Source organism: Mizuhopecten yessoensis, unplaced genomic scaffold (assembly GCF_002113885.1).
Source record: "Mizuhopecten yessoensis strain PY_sf001 unplaced genomic scaffold, ASM211388v2 scaffold8071, whole genome shotgun sequence".
NCBI lineage: Eukaryota > Metazoa > Mollusca > Bivalvia > Pectinida > Pectinidae > Mizuhopecten > Mizuhopecten yessoensis.
Genome location: NW_018407364.1, coordinates 1,382,527 through 1,398,561, shown reverse-complemented (window position 1 = coordinate 1,398,561; position 16,035 = coordinate 1,382,527). Strand labels below are relative to the sequence as shown.

The following is a 16,035-nucleotide window of genomic DNA, read 5'->3' as shown; positions in this document are numbered from 1 at the left end:
CAGTACAGTCCTTATGTTTGTCGCTAGAACAGCAGTACAGTCCTTATTTTTGTCGCTAGAACAGCAGTACAATCCTAATGTTTGACCCTAAAACAGCAGTACAGTCTTTATGTTTGCCACTACAACAACAGCACAGTCCTTATGTTTGTCGCTAGAACAGCAGTACAGTCCTGATGTTTGTCGCTAGAAAAGCATCACTGTCCTCATGTTTGTCGCTAGAAAAGCAGCACAATCCTAATGTTTGACCCTAAAATAGCAGTACAGTCTTTATGTTTGCCACTAGAACAACAGTACAGTCCTTATGTTTGTCGCTAGAACAGCAGTACAGTCCTTTTGTTTGACCCTAAAATAGCAGTACAGTCCTTATGTTTGTCGCTAGAACAGCAGTACAGCTCTTATGTTTGTCGCTAGAACAGCAGTACAGTTCTTTTGTTTGTCGCTAGAACAGCAGTACAGTCCTTATGTTTGCCATTAGAACAGCAGTACAGTCCGTATGTTTGTCGCTAGAACAGCAGTACAGTCCTTATGTTTGTTGCTAGAACAGCAGTACAGTCCTTATGTTTGTCGCTAGAACAGCAGTACAGTTCTTATGTTTGTCGCTAGAACAGCAGTACAGTCCTTATGTTTGTTGCTAGAACAGCAGTACAGTCCTTATGTTTGTCGCTAGAACAGCAGTACAGTCCTTTTGTTTGTCGCTAGATCAGCAGTATAGTCCTTATGTTTGTCGCTAGAACAGCAGTACAGTTCTTATGTTTGTCGCTAGACAAGCAGCACAGTCCTTATGTTTGTAGCTAGAACAGTAGTACAATCCGTATGTTTGTCACAAGAACAGCAGTGCAGTACTTATGTTTGTCACAAGAACAGCAGTACAGTCCTTACGTTGCCACCAGAACAACAGAACAGTCCTTATGTTTGCCACTAGAACAACAGAACAGTCCTTATGTTTGTCACTAGAACAGCAGTACAGTCCGTATGTTTGTCAATAGACTAGCAGAACAGTCCTTATGTTTGCCACTAGAACAGCAGTACAGTCCTTATGTTTGTCTTTAGACCAGCAGTACAGTCCTTATATTTGCCACTAGAACATCAGAACAGTCATTATGTTTGCCACTAGAACAGCAGTACCGTCTTTATGTTTGTTGCTAGAACAGCAGTACAGTCCTGTTGTTTGTCGCTAGATCAGCAGTACAGTCCTTATGTTTGTCGCTAGAACAGCAGTACAGTTCTTATGTTTGTCGCTAGACCAGCAGCACAGTCCTTATGTTTGTAGTTAGAACAGTAGTACAATCCGTATGTTTGTCACAAGAACAGCAGTACAGTCCTTATGTTTGTCACAAGACAAACAATGCAGTCCTTATGTTTGCCACTAGAACACCAGTACAGTCCTTATTTTTGTCGCTAGAACAGCAGTACAATCAGTCTGTTTGCCACTAGAACAACAGTACAATCCTTATTTTTGCCGCTAGAAGAGCAGTACAATCCTAATGTTTGGCCCTAAAACAGCGGTACAGTCTTTATGTTTGCCACTACAACAACAGTACAGTCCTTATGTTTGTCGCTAGAACAACAGTACAGTCCTTATCTTTGTCGCTAGAACAGCAGCACAGTCCTTATGTTTGTCGCTAGAACAGCAGTACAATCCGTCTGTTTGCCACTAGAACAACAGTACAATCCTTATTTTTGCCGCTAGAAGAGCAGTACAATCCTAATGTTTGGCCCTAAAACAGCAGTACAGTCTTTATGTTTGCCACTACAACAACAGTACAGTCCTTATGTTTGTCACTAGAACAGCAGTACAGTCCTTATGTTTGTCACAAGAACAGCAGTTCAGTCCTTATGTTTGTCACAAGAACAGCAGTACAGTCCTTATGTTTGTCACTAGAACAGCAGTACAGTCCTTATGTTTGTCGCTAGAACAACAGTACAGTCCTCATGTTTGTCGCTAGAAAATCATCACTGTCCTTATGTTTGTCGCTAGACTAGCAGTACAGTCCTTATGGTTGTCGCTAGAAAATCATCACTGTCCTTATGTTTGTCGCTAGACTAGCAGTACAGTCCTTATGTTTGTCGCTAGAACAACAGTACAGTCCTTATGTTTGTCGCTAGAAAATCATCACTGTCCTTATGTTTGTCGCTAGACTAGCAGTACAGTCCTTATGATTGTCGCTAGAACAGCAGTACAGTCCTTATGTTTGTCGCTAGACTAGCAGTACAGTCCTTATGGTTGTCGCTAGAATAGCAGTACAGTCCTTATGTTTGTCGCTAGAACAACAGTACAGTCCTTATGGTTGTCGCTAGAATAGCAGCACAGTCCTTATGTTTGTCGCTAGCACAGCAGTACAGTCCTAGTGTTTGTCCCTAGACTAGTAGCACAGTCCTAATGTTTGTCAAAAGAACAGCAGTACAATCCGGATGTTTACCGCTAGAACAGCAGTACAGTCCTTATGTTTGTCCCTAGAAAAGCATCACAGTCCTTATGTTTGACGCTAAAACAGCAGTACAGTCTTTATATTTGTCGCTAGAACAGCAGCACAGTCTTTATGTTTGTCGCTAGAACAGCAGTACAATCCTAATGTTTGCCACTAAAACAGCAGTAGAGTCCTTATGTTTGTCGCTAGAACAGCAGCACAGTCTTGATGTTTGTCGCTAGAACAGCAGTACAATCCTAATGTTTGCCACTAAAACAGCAGTAGAGTCCTTATGTTTGTCGCTAGAACAGTAGTACAGTCCTATTGTTTGACGCTAAAACAGCAGCACAGTCTTTATGTTTGTCGCTAGAACAGCAGTACAATCCTAATGTTTGCCACTAAAACAGCAGTAGAGTCCTTATGTTTGTCGCTAGAACAGTAGTACAGTCCTAATGTTTGACGCTAAAACAGCAGTACAGTCTTTATATTTGTCGCTAGAACAGCAGCACAGTCTTTATGTTTGTCGCTAGAACAGCAGTACAGTCCTTATGTTTGTCGCTAGAACAGCAGTACAATCCTAATGTTTGCCACTAGAACACCAGTACAGTCCGTATGTTTGTCATTAGACTAGCAGTACAGTCCTTATGTTTGCCACTAGAACAACAGAACAGTCCTTATGTTTGTCGCTAGAACAGCAGCACAGTCCTAATGTTTGACGCTAAAACAGCAGCACAGTCTTTATGTTTGTCACTAGAACAGCAGTACAATCCTAATGTTTACCGCTAGAACAGCAGTACAGTCCGTATGTTTGTCGCTAGAACAGTAGTACAGTCCTAATGTTTGACGCTAAAACAGGCAGTAGAGTCCTTATGTTTGTCGCTAGAACAGCAGTACAGTCCTTATGTTTGTCGCTAGAACAGCAGTACAGTCCTTATGTTTGTCACTAGAAAAGCAGTACAATCCTAATGTTTGCCACAAGTATAGCTGTACAATCTTTATGATAATCGCAAGAAAAGCTGAACAGCCTTTACTTTGTCACAAGATTAGCAGAACTGTCCATAATTTTGCTGGTTTAAATATGCCATGTAAAATAACAATTATATCTTGTATTTAGATAATTGATTTTGCATTTATTTAACCTTAAATATACACCCCTGTAAATAGTAGGCATTTTAGCAGAGACAAATGTTCAGGTGTTTAACTTGTTCGAGTTGACATTAAGTGAGTAAAATCCTATTTCATTAACGATTCAAATTTCTCGCGAAAAAATAGCAATCAATATTTATTAGATTATGTATACTAATTATTCTTGTCTTAAGTAAAAATGTGCCTTATTCTCACCACAATATTCTCCGTTTCCATAGTAACCCGGATTGCATATACACATGAAAACACCGAAGTCTTTTTCACATCGTGCATTCTGATCACATTTCAAGCCAATTTCTATGCATCGGTCTGAAAAGCCCATGGTAGTACTTGCAACAGTGGAAGTTGTCGGTGTGTTAGATGTTGTAGTTGTGATCGGCGAAGTAGTGGATGCCGCAAAGGTAGTTGTCGGCGTAGCAGTGGATGGTATAGTGGCAGTTGTCGGCGTTGTTTTGGTAGTTGTTGGCGTAGTAGTTGTAGTCGTCGGAGTTGTAGTTGTTGTAGTTGTTGGTGTAGTAGTGGTAGATGTTGGCGTAGTGGTTGTAGTTGTAGGCGTATTAGTTGTAGCTGTTGGCGTAGTAGTTGTAGTTGTTGGCTCATTAGTTGTAGTTGTAGGCGTAGTTGTGGTAGTTGTTGGCGTAGTAGTTGTAGTTGTAGGCGTAGTTGTGGTAGTTGTTGGCGTAGTAGTTGTAGTTGTTGGCGTAGAAGTGGTAATTGTCGGCGTTGTAGTTGTAGTTGTAGGCTCATTAGTTGTAGTTGTAGTCGTTCTAGTTGTAGTTGTTGGCGTAGTAGTTGTAGTTGTTGGCTCATTAGTTGTAGTTGTTGGCGTAGTAGTTGTAGTTGTAGGCGTTGTAGTGGTAGTTGTTTTTGGTGGAGTTGTGGTAGTTGTTGGCGTAGTAGTGGTAGTTGTCGGCGTTGTAGTTGTAGTTGTAGGCGTTGTAGTGGTAGTTGTTGGCTCATTAGTAGTAGTTGTTGGCTCATTAGTTGTAGTTGGAGGCTCATTAGTTGTAGTTGTAGGCGTAGGAGGGGGAGGTGTAGGCGTAGTAGTGGTAGTTGTAGGCGTAGTAGGGGTAGTTGTAGGCGTTGTAGTGGTAGTTGGTGGCGTTGTAGTGGTAGTTGTTGGCGGTGTTGTGGTAGTTGTTGGCGCGTTAGTGGTAGTTGTTGGCTCATTTGTTGTAGTTGTAGTTGTTGGCTCATAAGTTGTAGTTGTAGGCTCATTAGTTGTAGTTGTAGGGGTTGTAGTGGTAGTTGTTGGCTCATTAGTGGGAGTTGTTGGCGTAGTAGTGGTAGTTGTTGGCTCATTAGTTGTAGTTGTAGGCTCATTAGTTGTAGTTGTAGGCGTAGTAGTGGTAGTTGTAGGCGTAGTAGTGGTAGTTGTAGGCGTTGTAGTGGTAGTTGTTGGCGTTGTAGTGGTAGTTGTTGGCTCATTAGTGGTAGTTGTTGGCTCATTAGTGGTAGTTGTTGGCGTAGTAGTTGTAGTTGTTGGCGTAGTAGTGCTAGTTGTTGGCGTAGTAGTGGTAGTTGTTGGCGTAGTAGTGGTAGTTGTCGGCGTAGCAGTTGTAGTTATTGGCGTAGTAGTGGTAGTTGTCGGCGTTGTAGTTGTGGTTGTCGGTAGTGTTGTTGTGGTAGTTGAAGTGGTAGTAATAGTTGTTGTTGGTTTTGTTGTTGTTGTTGTGGTTGGTGGTGTTGTAGTGGTGCCGGCTACACATGTTCCCATATCACATGTCTGAGGAAATTGCCATGCAATGGATGATTACTATCGATTGACAAAGTTTTCAAATACATTCTTAATTCTAATTAATTTGAGATGTAACAAGGCATTTGATTGGTCAATCAAAATGATTTGCGACAGTATAACCACGATATACCGTCCGCAAATTTCTCATTCACATATGAAGCCCGCATTGCGATTGATCATGACGTCATTGACCCTGACTGACCCTGACACGTCATGAAATCGATTATTTATGACTTCACACGAATAAAAGCATGACCCCGAAAGGTCAACGTCATTCCGTTTCAATTTGAATATTTCTGACGTCACCAATCCACGGCAGAGTAACCCAGAATTTCAATAAAACACTCAGAAATATCTTAAAATCGACTTTCTTTAGGTTTTGTGGATTATACGAATAACAATGGAGATAACCCTACTGTATTTTGAGATTTTCGGCGGTATAAGTTGATTATACTGTCGCAAATATCCGTGTTAATGGCTCCGCTCTGCGTCGCAAGTAAAACACAATTTGCCACAGTATAATCACGATACAGTAGAGTTATACCCTAGTTTATTTATTCTGGCAACAACATATCCGTATACAACATATACTTAATACGAAATAATATCTGCCATGCATAAGAGAATTTTTGAAAATAAAATCTAAGCTACAATCTCAAAAGATGACATATCGAAATGGCAACCGTACAACTTTTGAAGTAGACATTAGATACCAAAATAGATATACCTTTTTAAAAAACACTTTAAGAACGTTTCATACCAAAGAATTGTCAGAAATGACTATCCAATACTCACTCCATGATGATGTGAGTTCAGCTATATTTCTTTGCACAAATATATTTTTAATACCTTTGATTAAATCTAAAAAGTAATCAATTATTTTTTTATCAATAATGTTCTGTCAAATAGGGGCCGCGATGGCCAAGTAGACATTCTGACATTCTACAACCACTATCTCTCCACCATTGGGTCGCGAGTTCGAGTCCTACTGATCTTAGGTCGGTGGTGTTTTCCCGGGTACCCCGGCATTCCGCCACCACAAAAACCTGACACGTCCTCAAATGACCATAGCTGTTTATAGGACGTAAAACACAAACAAACCAAACTAAATCTATCAAAAGTACTTCGAAACTCTTATGAATTGATGAATATGATGTAGTGTTACCTTTACGGGGTTAGTGTCTCCATCGGGGTTACAAGGCGTTCCGTCAAGAACCGCTATTTTAAGTTCACACTGGTCGCTGTTAGAGGGATTAGTACAAAGAGCCCCTATCCAACATAAACTTTCTTCTTGAACCTGCACAAAAAATGTGAGAGTGCATGTTGTTCATTCTGTAAGACACAAACTTCTTTTTCGCGAGATATCAAAACCGAATGCGGAGCCTCAAAAATCTTGTCTTCAGAGAATTGATTTCTCTTCGTCATACAACAGTGATAGTTTGGTCATACGATTATGTGTATGACGATGAAGGGTGAACTTAGGGTTCAACAAGCCCCTTAACAACACATTAGTCACCCAAACTTTCAAAATTCTGATACGTCCTTTACAGAACCCGCATAAAAAAAATGAATATATTGAACTTGTTCATTACCTATTAAAAGGGGGTTAGCGAGGTTTACGTAGTCAGCAATAGGCAATTAAGGCTGGTGTCTTCAAAATACAGTTCACCGGACTTATTACAAGTCTGGCCCTTTTGGTGAATGCTATGAAAAGGCATTTTATCTTAAGTTCATTTATTTACCTAGGGTCATGCGGAGCTTAATTTCTTTGTAACTAGCTGTGAAGTGGCATACCGGCCAAAAACACCAACACGATTGTGGCAATGAGGATGTACGTAAATCATGGTAAAAAGGGTCGATTAACATATTTTACCGGAATATGTATGTAAAACCATCGACCTTGTGACCGGAAAGAATACATAAACTTCATATATAATGTCGTTTTAAAATAATTGATGTTATTATAAAAAAAATAAACAGATTATAGATATTAACACACATTTCAGTTTCAAAGATTATAACATCGCTAGCGTGTTTAAAACCTCACAGAATGTCATGAAATGGCACACCATCTAAAGTTCAGACATCGATGTAGATTGCTAGCCTTTGTTTTCTTATTTAAAATCTGCTAAAATATATTACCCGATAGTTTTATTGTGATTTTAATGGTTTCGCATAATATGTTTTAGATAATATGTTATTCCCCAGCCTACACTACAGTTGGGCTGCCAAAGAGATTGACTCATTATAAGTTCGATGAACTATTTTTATAGAGACATCAGCCTTAATGTCTTTTCATTGAATATGTTACCTATGTACCTTTTAACTGATTAATGTACAAGTTCATTATATCAAAAGTTCCTATTTTTCAATTGGAGTTTTTGAATATGATTTATCTGGGGTTGAAATTTAGGGTGGATATACCGTCTTTTAGGGGGCTTTTTGAACCTTAATATAATCTTGCATGGCTGTTTTGCTCTCAATTTTGCAGCAAGTGATCTTTAAAAGCGGTTTTATCAACAAATTCTTAAACGTGAATAACTCAAAATGAAATTGATAAATATAAAAATAGATTTAATATAGATTATTTGTCATTGAAAATTAAAATGTAGAGCAGAGGAGGAAACCTTCAGTAGAATACTACAGATATCTTAATAGAATTGGAATATACGTTTTTAGGTGGGGTTTTTTATTTGTTTTAGCAATGCTAGAGAATGCCTGTCAAGTTCTAAGCAAACCATTTAATTCCAAACATTTTATGTCTACAAAGCAATCGCCTACAAAACATTATGGCAACCACATATATCAGTGACACTCTTTTTAGCCGAGCATGAAATAGGCCAATACTGTTCCCTTCCTTGTGATACTATCATAGAGGTTTGCAATTAACTATGTTCAGTAACAACATACCCCGCAGAAGGAAGACCCACTTGCGACGCCGACTTCACATTGTTCTGTTAAGTCGAAGGATTGACCTAAATCTGGTTGACTGCGAAACGTGACATATTCGGAGTCTGTGAAAGCGTTGTCTTTCAAACAGCTGAAGTCATCGTCTGCGAATGATCTTAAAAAAAAGAAAGAAATAATATTAAAAGTTGAATGACCGACAACTACACTTTCGGATGAACATAACGCCAAGTACCACATCAAAAATGTATAAAAGAACAAGGATATTCCAAAACATATGTGCACGCCTGTTTCTTCTGGGGCAAAGGTCTTGTCTTTACCTACCTAGGACAGCTCAGACGCACTACTATTCTTACAAAAGTCCAAATCCCGCCATCACTTTATGCAGGGGTCATGTCATCAATTATGTCACCGATTTCTTGTGGGTTTTTTTTTATGGCGCGGTGTATTTGATTCATCATTATCAATTGTTGATACGTCAGAGTAGAAGATAAATAATCAGTTTTGTTTGATGCTGGCAAAGAAATGCAACATTATGGATAAGACTTTTGAAGCCTTGTGCTCAACTTAAAAAAAAGCTTGCCCTCGGGTTTAAATGTATCTGTCTACACAATACAAGAGGACTTTATTTTATAAGTACCCCCTGACCAAAAAAGGAGACAAAGTTATTCACTTAATCTGATATCACAAAACTGGTTTGAATTGCATATTTAAATAAAATGAATTCTTATATATTTTGCTATAATATTTTGATTGATTCCCAGAATATCATCATTTGTCTTATCAGTGCAGCAACAAATTGTATTACGTATAGGAGATGAAATATAGCTTTAAACATTTTCATAAAGATCCCTTTAACACCAGCACTGCAGATATACAACGCCAACAACCCAGGTGGAGCATAAAATGGTCGGGCGTAGGTGTTGCGGTATCTGTGCTGTAGCATTCAAGTGAGGTGGCACTATAAACTATACCGTTGGAAGTACGGTCCCACTACAAACAGAACACAATACATCTCCAGCACACGCGCAGGCACACATACATAGGGAGATTTAGCCAGGTAGCATAGGACTTGTTGTTAGCGCCTGATAAGGCAGCTCCTGCGAATTCCATAAAATTACATTGATTAATGTATATGCTAATCGTATTGATAGTATAAACTTGTCTATCTAAGTACTGTAAAGCGCTTTAGAGTGGCCTGTTCTAGCTAGATAGGGCGCTTTATCAAATGTTATATATTATTATATATACATAAGGCAATTATAAATCTTTGTAGATTGTTTCTTGTGTATGCACTATCTAATTTTTTTTTAAAGAATTGAATAGAAATGAGTTTAACGTGTACTTTTCATAATGGGTAAATCATTTCTTTCTGTTTTATAGTTTTGTTACTTTTAGATAAACGATGTGGTAAAGATGCTATTTTGTTCTATATTGGTCTCCAGCAGTTAACTGTTTGACACAGGGTTGATTGTGATAGTAATAGGAAAAGTAAAACGCGAATTTGTTGTGTTTTCTGTATGTCTTTGTACCGGAAAATACCGTCTTTTTCAGTTGCTGTATTGGTGATGAGAATATGCAATTTGGATTGAACTCGAGACTGACATTTCTAATCATGTTTTAAACATGTTCTTTTTCCCAGGAGCGACAGGGAAAACAGCGCACTTTTCCCATTTTACACCATTTAACAAATATTACGTTCATATGTTTAGAAATATGTATTAATCCTGCTACATTACGTAGTAAAGTATTCTGTTACCTTTGTTAGTGACATGTCACTACACAGCGAGAAGACCAATCGGGAAGAGGCTTTCAAAAGTCTCATTTTGCCCCGCCATTATTGTTAAATCGATTTAATACGTCATGTCGATTTAGATTGGAGGGATTTTAACACATTTCCTGTCAGAATGCAAGGCAACCTGAGCGCACAAACATCTTATATCTTTTATTTTCTGGGAAGAAATTTGAACTCCCTTGTGAATGAGGGAATGATCTGTTTGTAGTTTGAGATTTCACAACACACCTATAGATTTTAGTAAAGCAAAAATCAAGGTACGTGAAAGGAAATGTACTATCTATCTATTTTACTAATACAGTAAACTTGTCATTCAATTTTGTCAATAAACCTACACGTCCCGTTTATCGAAAAGGCTGGAATTTTTATGTTGATTTTATTAGGAACTATGTGTGATTTAAGAGCAGTGGGCAAGGCTTAACATGATTGAACCATGGTAATTGCATATAATAACATTGTACGTAGCAAATCAAGACACGCGTTGACAAAATATTCTAATTCTAATTACTTTATAGTCAGAACTAAATTGAGTTTCTTAACTTTGGCAATTATATGTCCGCTACTCTATACTAAAACAGAAATATTCACTATGAAACATGCATAAGAAAAGGTAAAAAAATATGCACGATAAACGATTACCGCTGGATTCTGTCGTAGATGTTCTCTAGTGAGCAGCTTGACCATCGATACGGATTGTTTAATGTCGTGGTATCCCCCAAAGCAGAGTCCCAAGTCGGGGACATGATAAAGTTCTCCACGGCGCAAGAAACCCCGGTCTGACCGTCACCGACTGCACCTAGGCTAGAAAAATAGGAAAATATTGCAAATATCGGTATGACTAGTAGAAACAGCAAGAAGAGGGCAAATTTCATTAACTTTGAAAAAATCATATAATTTATTACTTTAATCAAAAGATCATTTTACATAGAAATATATTAATTGTTTTCATAAAAATATTTGAAGTAATGAAGGTAAGTGGGTTTTTTACGACTAACAGAAAGAAAAAAAATATACAATAGCCTTTAACATAGTGTTTCAATGTTATGAAAATCCCCGGTACTTACTGGCGACCTAAGAAATGAGCGACGTTAAAGCCAGCGCCTCCATCGTTTACTTCTGTAATACTGGCCACCTGTGATAGATCTGCGGTTATGCAGATAGTATCCTCTTGGTAATATATCCCTGTAGCATGAACATTGAAAATTAAGGTTTAAATTCGATATTGGTTCGTAATACTTACCGACAACGGTATGTAGTAATCTGCAGTTCTATCAAAAGATTAAGAAATAAGGATCATATTTTAAAGTTTGGTTTGGTTTGGTTTGGTTTTATTTTGTCTAACGTCCTAATAACAGCTAAGGTCATTTAAGGACGTGCCTCCATGTGTGTAATGTATGCGTTGGTGTGCTTGCCGTCTTGTGATAGCGCAGATCTGATGCCGACTTTATAGTGCTATATCACTGAAATACCATGCCGAAGGTATCCATCACAGTATTCCGCCCGGTCACATTATACTGACAACGGGTGAACCAGTCGTTGCCATTCCCCTAAATGCTGAACGTTAAGCAGGGAATACAACTACCATTTTAAGGATTTTGGTATGTCCCGGCATTGGAACAGAACCAATTGCCTTCATCACCTGGACGAACGCTCAACATTAAAGCCAAAAGTGAGTTATTGCCAAGCAGGGCGTTAGGATTTTAAAGGAAGTAAGAAGTAGAAAGAAAGATAAAGATCCCAAATATTGCAATGGGTGCAGTAGATTTATTTTGGTCGCTTTTGTGTCCCCAAATAGAGGACACCAATGCAAATCCCCAATTCTGCAGAGGGTTCCTACATTAGTCGCATTTTACGACACATGCAGTGGGTAACCGCAGATGGAATTCTTTCCCGATCCCCCATCTGCATTTTACATTTTTCTAAGCAGTGCTATTTTATGAGTACCAAGTATCTTAAAAAATTCGAAAAGAAAATCGAGAGGTTGCCCGGTGTTTTTCCTATTTTTGCCATTTGTTAACTAACGTAACAATTTTACTAGAAATAGCTATAATGACAATAATCCGAGGTTTTCGTATAATTGAAATCTGTATAACCTGTGATGAAAATCTATTAAGAAATGAAGTAGCAAGAGGAGTGATGACACTGAATCATTTGAACATTTTAAATATACACCAACAGTGACCTTAGCCTTGACCTTGGAACCTAAATCACAGAGATATCATAGGTATTCCATACTTGACCTTTGTATCACGTTTGATCCAAATTCGTATAAGAATGAAGTTGCTACAGTGTTTACATTGAATCGCGATTTATGGTGGGGGAATATAAAAATAGGTGCTGTATGCGCATAGTAGTTGATAGATAGCACTCACAAACAAATCAATACATGAAAGAAAAATATGTATTTATATACTATAAAATCAGAAAAATGATCCTTACGGACGAAGAAATATTATAAAAAGAAATATTCTCAACAACGAGTCTTTAGTACTTTCATCTCTTCTAGGAGATTCTTCAGACTGTATATATATATAATCGTCATTTGAACGCGAAGTTATCTGGTCGTCACTTCACTTTGAGTGAAAAAATATGCTATTTGGAAAACAACCCAACTGTTATGAAAATAAAGTTAAAATTATTCAGCACAAGATGAAAGGCTGCGAATAAGAACAGCAGTCAACTCTGCAAGAAGATAGAGGTTTAGAAGGGAGAACATGCCTCAAATCATCAGGAGTAACCCGTGACAATAAATGCCTACCTCAAGGGGGTGCAGCGTCAAAAACCCAGCCCCGAAAACAGGAATCATAATCCTTGGATGAGGCTCTAAAGCTTGTTGAGGGGTGGCATGACCAACTACAAGGTCAAATACCGGTAGAAAAAATAGAAATAAAGAGGGTTTTCCTTCGAGGAGGTCGGATGGATGAATTGCCAAGAAAAACATCAATAAGTGAGCCGAGGCGACAGATGTCAACAGGTTTGAGGAACGGTGGAAAAGACACTACAAGGATATTTACTGCGTTTTTTTGTGATTAACCAGTTTTATAGAATTAGTTTTACTAATACATGTCTCATGTTATTAGGCAATTCGGTGGTTTATCTGTTCATCAGGTTAATGCAATCAATTATGTCTTACCAATATCTGTGACCGGATTTGATGTATCATCGGTTTCGTAACTGCAAATACAAAAGTATTCAATAAAGTCTTCAATAACTTTCTGTAACAAAAAGCCAGTACGACTTAAGATGTAAATAAGTAACTTAAATAAATTAGACCACTGAATTAGTCATATTGAAAAACGACGAAACAAACGTTTTAGTATATATAAGTATTTTCTTGGGTGCATATTACTTAAACATTAAGTTACGGAACATCACATTTACAACTGTTTGCACAACATCAAATGCTGACTACCTTTGTCGTTGTCTTCTGATTTTTAATGACAATTTACACACAAATAAAAAATGTTTACCTTGCAATTTTAATAATCGCAATAAAAATGGATCATAAAAGGATTTTACAACATGGTATGATCAAAATCATTCACAAATAAGGCGAAAAGGTACGTTTTGATCAACTCCTTTTGCTTTCTTTTTAATAGTAAATATTTCTTCAGAATAAGTTCAGAAATGGCTTAATCAAGTATTTGTTTTTATATATCCCAATTCACTAAGACATTGACATTTTATTATCTTTAATAACCCATTTGTTGTCATAAGCTGTACAAAATAGCATTTCTCCTTATAATCGTGCTTGAAAACGACGATCAAAAATGGATAATTAGCTCGTTTTGTTTATTTCTGCCTCTTCTGAAAATAAGGTTACTCGCGGAACACGTACTATATGTTTTTTATCTCTGATAAAATTTCTGAAATGTATTCCTTTCTAAATTTTGATTATTTAATGTGTACTTGAAAAATCGTACTTCTGAAATAGAAATCGAATAAAATCTATAAAATTCTCTTAATTAATTATTAAAAAAAATACGTTAGGTAATATTTTTTTACTATATACGACTTAAAGTTATGAATACAAAAAGTACAAGAACGCACCATAGGTGCTATAGTTGTAACCGCTTTAAAGGAATTTCTGTTCACAATTTTCCGTACCAAGCAGCGATATTAAGTAACAACTAAGGCAAAACGCAAGATATTTTTTAATTTTGAATTTTGCCTCCTGGTGTATTAATGATATGGAACCTTCATCCTTTTTTGTGTGTGTGTGTATATTTTGAATAGATCAGTAAACAGGCCTGTCTTGATTTGATTAATTTACAAAGGTATTAATTGGAAAACTAAAACTGGAACAAAATTGTGAAATGACTATTTTGTATAATGGTAAATTTCGAAATAATTTTGGCTATTATCATTTCACAATTTTGTTCCAGTTTTAGTTTTCCAATTAATACCTTTGTAAATTAATCAAATCAAGACAGGCCTGTTTACTGATCTATTCAAAATATACACACACAAAAAAAGGATGAAGGTTCCATATCATTTATACACCAGCAGGCAAAATTCAAAATTAAAAAATCAATAAAGGCAATATAGGTTTAAATGTCTCACCCAGTTAGGCCTACAGCGAAGTCAAATTGAGTCTCGGTTGCAATCACACCGCTGAGATAGGTTGAAAAGGCCACTAGAGAGTCCGTTCCCAAAACACCGTTTACGACTGAGCTCGAAGACCAAGTACACAAGCTCTCGTCCTAAGAAGAGATGGCATTTGTTTATTCTGAATTTTAACTTGAAAGGGAAAATTTAGAATAGCAATGTTTAAGTTCAACCGTCACTAGAAATATATTTAGCAATTTCTGCATAATGTTTGAGTAAAATTGATGATATGCGTTTTTTAATACTCGTTTGTTGAAATTAGTGATCAAGTATGTCCAAACTAGTGCCAGTAGTAAGCTTAATTAATAACAAATTCTGTATAGATTGTGTAACAACTTAACACCTTAATTTACTACGATTAAATATTTGATATCGTGTTGTGTAAATGAACTTGTCATACAAAACTGTGAATAGACCATTGAAATACAAAATTGGGAATAGACCATTGAAATACAAAATTGGGAATAGACCATTGAAATACAAAATTCATAATTGACGACAATTTTTGACACAAATTGTATATTTAAAGGACATTTACTTAAAATCTAGTATTTAAATGAACAATTTTAATGAAAGTAGTAAGCATAAATGGAAAAGGAAACATAGAAATATGACATAAACAACATAATACAATTTTATAATGTGAATTATGTTTATACATCCAGATTTGGAAAAGCACGTTTCATTAAATCGGATTTTAAGAACAAAATGATAGCCCAAAATGTCTCAGGTAATGTGTGCGTTTCCGATTGGTAAAATAATTCATAGTGCATATATATACAAAACAGGTGGAGGTCTATTGCTATTTGCTAGGCAGTTTATATATAACGTAATTTGTGGAGACTTAGCTTTTACTGGATTTCTTTTTATATGTAAAGAATTATACAACAATTCCCTGTGTGTTAAACTAAACAACCCTTAAATTATATCATGATTTTGCTGATTTTGACGGACGGTGATTACTTTCGGTCACCCCCAACTCTTATATCTAGGTTTCCGGACTATATTCCGGCCGAAGGAGCAAAGGACCACCTCTTGAATTATATAGATAAAGTGTATGAACGATCTCCTTCGGTTTGTATTTTCTAACGGACCAGTGAGGTCGGCAAGGAACTTATTTGTCAGATGGTGTCAGGTGACCACTTACGAACAATCATGTGATATGATCAAAATGTCAAATGTAAACAGAGGAGGAGGAGGAGGAGGAGGAGGAGGAGGAGGAGGAGGAGGAGGAGGACTATATTAAACAGAATGACGTATTCAAATCTCACCGTGCAGATACTCAATGTAGTTATCATAACTCCGAGATCGAAGTCCTGAATATTACGACCTTGTCTGTTCTCTATGAATTGAATCCGGATGTTCCTTGTCCGAGTATCAACCTGTTTTCCCAATATAAAATTAAATTAAAATAAGAATTACTTTCAAGTTTC

At 37.0% G+C, this 16,035-nt stretch overlaps 1 protein-coding gene across 1 annotated transcript in view; it reads right to left on the bottom strand.

Annotated features, from left to right (window-relative positions):
• The window catches only part of LOC110454869 (fibrillin-2-like), a 29,740-nt gene extending 25,677 nt beyond the window's left edge, over positions 1-4,063 (bottom strand). The window contains exon 1 of the mRNA XM_021504621.1: positions 3,750-4,063. Within this exon, the coding sequence (XP_021360296.1) occupies positions 3,750-3,876 (127 nt within the window). The 5' untranslated portion in view covers positions 3,877-4,063. The remainder of the gene's footprint in view (positions 1-3,749) is intronic.
• Positions 4,064-16,035: the final 11,972 nt, after the last annotated feature.